Below are 10,000 nucleotides of genomic sequence, written 5' to 3'. Positions count from 1 at the left end.
TGAATTAGTGCAGAGACTAATTATGAGTTAGAATAAGAACAGTATGTAAAGGGTTAAATACCTGAAATCATTATTAACCCTTTATTGGGCAAATAATTATATTTGGTAACTTCTGTAAATATCCCAAAATATCCTTCCTTCCTTCCTTCCTTCCTTCCTTCCCTTCCTTCTTTCTTTCCTCCCTGCCTTCTTTCTTCCCTTCCTCTTTTCCTTTCTCCCTCCCTCGTTCCTTATTTCCTCCTTCCTTCCTTCCTTCCTTTCCTTCCTTCCATCTGTCCTTCCTCCCTCCCTCCTTCTCTCCTTCTTTCCTTCCTTCCATCTGTTCTTCCTCCCTCCCTCCTTCTGTCTTCCCTTCCTTCTTTCCTTCCTCCATCCCCCTTTCTTCTTCCTTCCTTCCTTCTTTCTTCCCTTCCTCCCTCCCTCCTTCTCTCTTTCTTTCCTCCCCCCTCCTTCCTTCCTTCCTTCCACCTTCCTTCCTTTCTTCCCTTGCTTCCTTCCTTCCTTTCCTTCCTTCCTCCCTCCTTCCTTCTCTTCCTTCCTTCCTTCTTTCCATCCTTCCTTCCTTCCTTCCTTCCTTTCAATGAGTGTCCTATAAAGGGTTAAACCTGTTTCAGTGATTTTATATATTCATTTTTCTTCTTGTAATTAGGAGATAATGATTCAGAGGAAGTTTTAAATTGTTGATCTTCATTTGTATTAATTGTCTGTTTCTCTGAATTGTAATTTTGATTATAGTAATTAATTTAAAAATATAAAAATATGACCATATAATCTATAATATACAGCTCTTCAAGTCTTCACTACATGAGGCAGAACTAATGCTTCTTTATAATAGTTTATGAATCATTGTTACTGTTGGACACATCTGATAAAAAAATGTCTTTAACCCTCCTGTCGTGCTCCCGGGTCAAATTGACCCATCTGTTTTGACTCTTCCTTCCTTCCTTCTTTCCTTCCCTCCTTCCTCCTTTCCTTACTTCCTCCCTCCCTCCTTTCCTTCCTTCCCTCCTTCCCTCCTTTCCTTCCTCCCTTCTTCCTTCATTCCTTCCTTCCTTTCTACCTTCCTTCCCTCCTTCCTCCTTTCCTTCCTTCCTCCCTTCCTTCCTTCCTCCTTTCCTACCTTCCTTCCTTCCTCCCTTCTTCCTCCCTTCCTTCCTTCCTACCTTCCTCCTTTCCTTCCTTCCTTCTTTCTTACCTTCCTTCCCTCCTTTCCTTCCTTCCTTCCTTCCTTCCCTCCCTCCCTCCTTTCAGTCCCTCCTTTCCTTCCTTCCTTCCTTCCTTCCTCCCTTCTTCCTTCTTCTTTCCTGCCTTCCTCCCTTCCTTCCTACCTTCTTCCTTCTTCTTTTCTTCCTTCCCTCCTTTCCTTCCTTCCTTCCTTCCTTCCCTCCCTCCCTCCTTTCCCTCCCTCCTTTCCTTCCTTCTTCTTTCCTTCCTCCCTCCCTCCCTTCCTTGACAGGAACACAACAGGAGGGTTAAAGTTTATAAATTGATGAACTTCAGGTAATAATTGTAATTATAAGAATGAAAAGGTCAATTTAATTCTGTGTAGTGTTAAAAAGGGTTTGATTTAACGTGGTGATCACGGCTGAGACTCACGATGAAAAAAAGGCCAAATTAGATTTAATTTTGTTTTTTTAACTCTTTTTTTTTTCATGTGACTGGAAGAAACATCATCCAACATGTCTGACCAACCTTCAGGGACACGTTTCACTTTAAATGTGCTGCTAAAAAAAGAAAAAAGGCTTAACTTGAACTCTGAAGCTGCAGAAACTCTGCTAAAGTTCGGCGGTATCAAACTGTTCTCCACCTTCCTCCTCCACCAGTCAGCTGTCAGGAGGAGGAGGTGCAGGAGGAGGAGGAGGTGCATGAGGAGGAGGAGGTGCATGAGGAGGTGGAGCAGGAGGAGGTGGTGCAGCAGGAGGAGGGGGGTGCAGGAGGAGGAGGTGCATGAGGAGGTGCATGAGGAGGAGGAGGAGGAGGAGGTTTAGTTTAGTTTATTTGGATCCCCATTAGCTGTTACCCAGGCAACAGCTACTCTTCCTGGGGAGGAGGTGCATGAGGAAGAAGTGCAGGAGGAGGAAGTGCAGGAGGAGGAGGTGCAGGAGGAGGAAGTGCAGGAGGAGGAGGTGCAGGAGGAGGAAGTGCAGGAGGTGCATGAGGGGTTGCATGAGGAGGAGGAGATGCATGAGAAGGTGCAGGCGGTGGTGCATGACGGGTTGCATGAGGAGGAGGAGGAGGAGGAGGTGGTGCATGAGCAGGAGGTGCAGGAGGTGCAGGAGGAGGAGGTGCATGAGGAGGTGCAGGAGGAGGAGATGCATGAGGAGGTGCAGGAGGTGTAGGTGCAGGAGGAGGAGGTGCATGAGGAGGTGCATGAGGAAGTGCAGGAGGAGGAGGTGCATGAGGAGGTGCAGGAGGAGGAGGTGCATGAGGAGGAGGTGACACTGAGCAGGTCTCCGTAACTGATGTAACGTGTCGGTGTGATCAGAGCTCGCTGGGCCGCCGTTTTTATTAATGTTTTAATCACGACGGATAATTACGAGGAGCACAAAGACCCGCTTCATACTTCATAACAGCGGGGGGGGGGGTCGGGGGAGGGTTTGGGTGGAGCGGGGGGGGGTTGGAGGGTTTGGGTGGGGGGCGATCGTCGGAGGTGTAATGTTCCCAAACCGGAGAGCTCGGCGCACATAAACTACCAAGTTATGAATTGTGAGCGGCTGCTGCTTGTTTCCCATGACCTCATAGATTCCTGTAAGGTGTTCGCTGCCGGCCGATGTGAAAAGCAGACCGGGGCTCTGGGGGGGTGGGGGGGGGGGGGGGGGGGTTTGAGGGGTTCGGGGAGGAGGGGGTGGTGGGGGGGGTGTCTGGGGAGTAAAAGCAGCTCTATCTGCTTCCTGTCGACGCGTGTTCACAAGCTGTTTGCAACACGACTTCCTGACAGAACCAGAACCGACCGCTGCTGACAGAGAACATGAGAACCACTCCGCTCTGAGCTCCGACTCGCTCGCTCGTTGTAGCTTTATAACGTTTTATATTCATGCTTACGCTTAAAACATAACTACCAACTGAGCTAATAACGGGTCATGTGATACAGCTTCCCCTCTCTCTGCTCACCGCTAACACACACACACACACACACACACACACACACACACACACACACACACACACACCGCCCTGCTGCCAGAAACACTCACTAGAGCATTAAATGTAGATTCATCCGCCGCTGAAAATAGTCCCCAATGAAATGTCTGTTTAACCCTTTATAGGACACTCATTGAAAGGAAGGGAGGAAGGAAGGAAGGAAGGAAGGAAGGAAGGAAGGAAGGATGGAGGAAAGAAGGAAGGAGGGAAGGTAGGGGGGAGGAAAGAAAGAGAGAAGGAGGGAGGGAGGAAGGGAAGAAAGAAGGAAGGAAGGAAGAAGAAAGGGGGATGGAGGAAGGAAAGAAGGAAGGGAGGTGGGAGGGAGGAAGAACAGATGGAAGGAAGGAAAGGAAGGAAGGAAGGACGGAGGAAGGAAAGAAGGAAGGGAGGAGAGAAGGAGGGAGGGAGGAAGGACAGATGGAAGGAAGGAAAGGAAGGAAGGACGGAGGAAATAAGGAACGAGGGAGGGAGAAAGGAAAAGAAGAAGGGAAGAAAGAAGGAAGGAAGGAAGGAAGGAAGGAAGGAAGGAAGGAAAGAAGGAAGGAAGGAAGGATATTTTGGGATATTTACAGAAGTTACCAAATATAATCATTTGCCCAATAAAGGGTTAAACCTACAGAGAGGAAGTTACTAATTACTTTTTAACCATGAAACTATTTTTTTATAATCAGTTATTTTATAGATTCATATCCGTTCATACTGGTCGTGTCTCTAAAGAACAAATGTTCATGTTTCTTACACGACGCTCAGAGTGACGTCGTGTCAGTAAAGCTGCAGAAACTGTCGGCTGTATAGTAGTATATATATGTGTGTGTGTGTGTGTGTGTGTGTGTGTGTGTGTGTGTGTGTGTGTGTGTGACTCTAATGGAGCTTGTCCTCTATACCTTTCTAGCTCTACTCGACTCGTCTCCATCAGATATCAGACATCTTCTACCTGCTGCATGTTTTAGTCTCTGTTGTTCTGTCGAGGCTCCAAGCGAGCCGAGCCGATGCTAAAAGGTGACATCATCAGACTGCCGGCCTCTGATTGGTCAGAGAGTGTCGACACTGGAAGAGTCATGAGCTCCGACGTCGGACACAAGAATCAAAACCTGACATTTTTAAATACTGACGAGACTCTAACAGACTCTCCCAGACTCTACTTTATCAAAACCAACATGTATCAGACTCTTCCAGACTCATACAGACTCTATCTGACTCTTACTGACCTTCTCTGGATCGGAGCTGCAGACTCTTTAAAATGAGCTTTACTTTAAATTAATTTATATTTTATGTTTCTGTTATTTGAGTTTTCATCTCTGTATGATTTATAATGTGTTCTGCTTCATATCTGAGTTATACAGTAGTGATTTATACAGTGAATAAAGATGTATTATTATTATAATTATTATCATTATTAGTTAAACTCAGTGATCTTAACTGCAGATGTGATGCAGTTTAAATGTGACAGGAAGTTAACTCTGGTCTGCAGGTGTTAAAAATATTTTGTGTCGACGTCGGACACAAGAATCAAAACCTGACATGTTTAAATACTGACTACAGATAGTTACAGTGAGACTCTATCAGACTCATACAGTCACTTAACACACTCTACTTTATCAAAACCAACATTTACCAGACTCTAACATTAAACAGACTCCATCAGAGTGTAACTGAACTTCTCTGGATCAGAGCTGCAGACTCTTTAAAATTAGCTTTACTTTAAATGAATTTATATTTTATATTTTATGTTTCTGTTATTTGAGTTTTCATCTCTGTATGATTTATAATGTGTTCTGCTTTGAGTTATACAGTGAATAAAAATAATTATTATCATTATTAATTAAACTCAGTGATCTCTACTGCAGATGTGATGCAGTTTAAATGTGACAGGAAGTTAACTCTGGTCTGCAGGTGTTTTTATTTAACTTAAATAAAAGAGAGAATTAGACTAGAGGTTAAAACTAAAAGATAGAAACACAGAAACTGTCTCTGCTGTTAGCTCGACTACAGCTAACGTAGAATAATAATAATGATAATAATTATAATAATAGTAATAATAATTATAATAATGTGTTTTAGCTGAACTCTGCTATCAGCTCATTTAAATTACACTACATCATTAAATCAGCAGAAGAAGAACAAGAAGAAGCGCCGCTCTGCTCCGATAGACGCGTCTTAATGTCGTGTGGATTGTGGCTCCTGGTGTCTGAGGGGCCCTAAGGGGTCTGTGCCCCCCCCCCCCCCGGGTCTGTGCCCCCCCCCCCCCCCCCCTTACCCTGGTCGGCCTGCGAGGCCTCGGAGATGTTGACGGCGAGCTGGCTGCTGAAGGAATTGACTCCCATCATCCCCGAGTGAGCAGCGGAGCCGGTCAGAGACGGCAGCTGGTTGTGACTACGAGGAACGCTGTACAGAGCTTCAGTCAGGTCTGCTGCTCGCTTCAGGATGATCTCCTGCAGGAGGAGAAGAGGGGGGGAGGAGAGGAGGAGAGGAAGAGAGGAGGAGGGGGTGAAGAGAGGAGAGGAGGAGAGGAGAAGAGGAGGAGGGGGTGAAGAGAGGAGAGGAGGAGAGGAAGAGAGGAGAGGAGAGGAGAGGAGAGGAGAGAAGGATCAGGAGGAGAACAGGAGGAGGAGATGATAAGACAGGAGAGGAGGAGGAGGAAGTGGAGAGGAAGAAGAGAAGAGGAAGAAGAGGAGTAGGAGGTGGTGGAGGTGAAGGGGAGGAAGAGGAGGAGAAGGAGAGGAGAGGAGGAGGAAGAGGAGAAGGGGAGGAGGAGGAGGAAGAGGGGTGGACAGGAGGAGGAGGAGGAGGAGGAGAGGAAGAAAAGGAGAGGAGGGGAGGAGAGGAGAGAAGAGAGGGTAAGACAGGAGAGTAGGAGGAGGTGGAGAGGAAGAAGAGAAGAGGAAGAAGAAGAGAGGAGGAGGAAGAAGAGGAAATGAAAGAAGAAGAGTAAAAGGAGGAGGACAGGAGAGAAGGAAGAATAGAAGAGGAGTAGCAAGAGAAAGAAGAGAGGAGGTGGAGGAGAGGAGAGGAGAGGAAGAGGAGGACAGGAAGAAGAGAAGAGGAAGAAGAGAAGGAGTAGGAGGAACGGAAGAGAAGAGGAGGACAGGAGGAGGAGAAACAGTCAAGAAATTTGTTTAATAAAATACAGTCAAGAAACTGATCATTTCAAAATAAAACTAATAATTTAAAAATAAAACTAATAATTTCAAAATAAAAGTGAACTTCCAGCTTGAGTGTTAAATGAATTAAAGATGTTTCTCTGAGTTCAGTTTTCAGGTTTCAGGTTGAATCAGGAACATTTTAAACATCTGAGCCCAAACTACACTTTTACTCTGACAGTCTTTCTCTTTTTTTTTTCTTTCTCTCTCTCTTTTTCTAAATGTTTAATTTATTTCCATCTTCGCTCACAGCAGCTTATAAATTCAGCTGCAAGAAATAAAAAACTGTGAAAGAAGAGTGTGTGGATAATAGCTCAGTGATGACTCAATATCATCACTTTCACTTTGTTTAATAGACTTTATTTAGAGTAAAAATAAAGATGAATAATGTATGAATGAACTTTACTTTATTCTCCTGTGGAAGACGTTAATGAGCCTTTTTTTTTTTTTTTTTCCCCTTTATCATAAAGATGCTAAACAATTTTGATATTTAAAGGAAAAAGGAAAAAACCTTCAAAACATGATTTATGAATTTATGAACACAACAAAAAAGATTCAGTCGGGGTCAAACCAGGAGTCGAGTTGCTTTTTTCCTGCGTGTCTGGGAGTCAGTGAACGCACCGTGGCCTGGTTCTGTTTAACAAGTTTAATTTAAGAACTGAATTATCTGACTGAGTTAAATAAGTTGCTGTTGAAGCCCTGCAGGTAACCCCCCCCCCCCCTCCACCCACTTCCTCCTCCCCCTAAATCACCCCCCCTCGCCCACATCACCCCCCCCCCCTCCTCCCCCCCTCCCCTCCGCTGAGACTGAAGGGCAGACCTGAACAGGAGTTAATTTAGTATTTGAACTAATTTAAAGGTCTGAACTCTGTTTCCTGCAGGCGGTGAGTCTTTAAAGGTAAGTTGTTTTTTTTAATATATTTTATTTTTTTTGGCTCAATCTGAACATCTGATACGCTGAAAATAAATTTCAGGTCAAACTGAAGCTGCTGACTCACCTGGTTGTTGTGCGGCATCCCATACAAAGCCTCCACCAGGTCGGCTGCTCGCTTCAACAGCACCTCCTGAAACACACACACACAGAGAGATACACACACACACACACACAGAGAGACACACACACACACACACAGAGAGAGACACACACACACACACACACACACACACACACACACACACAGAGAGAGAGAGAGACACACACACACACACACACACACACACACATACAGTTAGTTCAGGTGTGACTGCAGCAAAATGAACACTGTGAGTCTGCGTTAAACAAATCAAGTGAAAATCTTTCAAAGTAAAAGTCTTCTTAGTATTTTATGTCATATTTAAATATTTACAGCATCTTGTTTTTATTGCTGTAACTCTGTAATTTAAACATTTAAAAGGTTCAACAGATATTTAAATACCCTTTACTTCCTGTTCAGGTCACATTTAACAGCTTGTAAAAAAAAAAAAAAACACAAATGTCTTTTATTCTGAAAATTGGTGACTTTTAATTTGCAAATGTCTTGATCTTAACCAAACTGCAACACACTTGCTGTAAAAAGTCCTAAAATTAACTATTAAATACCTAAAAATGAAAATGTGCAGGAGATCAGAGACCTTCAAAATAAAGTGTTTCTGTTTTAACTCCTTACATACTGTTCAAATTTGACCCTTTTCAACATTTAACAGCTGTAAAAACCCCACAAATGTCTTTTATTCTGAAATTCAAGATGAATAGAGGAGCCAAATAGTTGCTAATTAATTTAATAGGTGATAAATTACTGAATGATTATTAAGGACTTTTCAGCTGTAAAAACACCTCCAGTGTCTTTTATTTTGAAATTTGATGAAGTGACCCAAAATACACAATAATTAAAATATTTGAAAATGTTCTACTTTTGTATAGATGCTATAAATGTATGTCTATAGTCAGCTTATCTGGTTATACAATAAACCCCACACTTCCAGAAAGCTCTGCTCATTTTACCTTTAAATTAAATACATTTACATCATTATTATATATATGTTATATTTTCATATCTGAAGGTTAAAAACTCACTAAATATATAATTTATGAATGAATCTACTGTACTGTATGTTTCAGCTCTCATTAAGAAAAAAGAGAAGAAACCAACAAGAACATCTGTTAAATGTTTTTACTTGTTAGAATACTTCCTGTTTTAATATCTAATAAACACACACACACACACACACACACACACACACACACACACACACACACACACACACACACACACACACACACACACACACACACTCTTTAAAATGGCTGCTACCGACGGCTGCAGATACGGAGCGATGGAGGGATGAGTGTTTGTAATTGGAGGGGAAGAAGAGAAGGAGAAGAAGAAGAAGAAGAAAAACCAGCGGGACGCCATTAACACCGAGGCTGCAGCCCAAACACACACACACACACACACACACACACACACACACATCTGTTTATTGGATTTACCCCCGCGCCTCTTTTCCTCTCTTGCCCCACGATAAATGGATAAACACATACACACATAAATACACACATTAACACACACATTAACACACACACACACTCATAAATACACACATTAACACACACATTAACACACACACACACACTCATAAATACACACATTAACACACACACACACACTCATAAATACACACATTAACACACACATTAAAACACATAAACACCCTAACACACATAAATAAATACACACACACACATAACTACACACATTAACACACAAATAAACACCCACATAAATAAATACACACACACACACACACACACATAAATACACACACATTAACACACGAATAAACAGAGATAAATACACACATTAGTACACACCCACACACACACACATTACCACACACATAACTACACACACACACACACACACACACACACACACACACACACACACACACACACACACACACACACACACACACACACACACACTGGAGGCTGGTGTGTCAGGAGTGAGAGAGGGAAGAAAAAGGAGGATTAAAGAAAACATAAGAAAGAAGAAGAAAAACAAGAACAGAGGGGGGGAAAAGGGAAAAGAAAAGAAAAAAGAGGAGGAGGAGGAAGGAGGAGAGGAAGGAGGCAAGGAAGGAAGGAAAAGGAAGGAAGGGAAAAAATGAGAGTGAAAAAAAGGAAAGAAAGTAACAAAATCAGATGGAAGAAAAGGAAGAAGGAGAAAGGAGGAAGAGAAAGGGGGAGAAAATAAAAGAGAGGAAACAGATAGAGGGAAGGAGACAAAAAGGGGAAGGAAGGAAGGAAGGAAGGAAAGAAGGAAGGAAGGAAGGAAGGAAGGAAGGAAGGAAGGAAGGAAGGAAAAACAAACAGAAAGAAAGGAAGAATGAGGAAATGAAATTAAAGGAAGGAAACACACAGAGAGCTGAGGATGATCAGCTGATAGAGAGGAAGAGGAGGAGGATGATGAAGAGGAGGGTGAAGAGGAAGATGAAGAGGAAGAGGAGGGTGAGGAGGATGAAGAGGAAGAGGAGGGTGAAGAAGAGGATGAAGAGGAAGAGGAGGAGGGTGATGAAGAAGAGGATGAGGAGGAGGTGTTGAGTCCCTGAGGAGCAGCAGTGGGGAAGTGGAGGCCTCTGCTGGAGCTCCCTGAGGTATTACAGCAGAGAGACAGGAGGGAGGGGGGGGGGGGGGGGATGAGGAGGAGGAGGAGGAAGAGGAGGAGGAGGAGGAGGGG

General features: G+C 43.5%; 1 protein-coding gene across 1 annotated transcript in view; it reads right to left on the bottom strand.

Moving 5' to 3' along the window:
* The window catches only part of LOC128362853 (transcription factor COE3-like), a 47,006-nt gene that overhangs the window by 12,924 nt on the left and 24,082 nt on the right, over positions 1 to 10,000 (bottom strand). Inside the window, exons 4-5 of the mRNA XM_053323706.1 lie at positions 7,280 to 7,345; positions 5,399 to 5,573 (exon numbers count right to left, since the gene is read on the bottom strand). Coding sequence (XP_053179681.1) covers positions 5,399 to 5,573; positions 7,280 to 7,345 — 241 coding nt within the window. The remainder of the gene's footprint in view (positions 1 to 5,398; positions 5,574 to 7,279; positions 7,346 to 10,000) is intronic.

The sequence above is a fragment of the Scomber japonicus genome, chromosome 8 (genome assembly GCF_027409825.1).
Source record: "Scomber japonicus isolate fScoJap1 chromosome 8, fScoJap1.pri, whole genome shotgun sequence".
Classification (NCBI taxonomy): domain Eukaryota; kingdom Metazoa; phylum Chordata; class Actinopteri; order Scombriformes; family Scombridae; genus Scomber; species Scomber japonicus.
The sequence above is the reverse complement of the archived record's forward strand: the minus strand, read 5'-3'. Positions and strand labels throughout refer to the sequence as shown.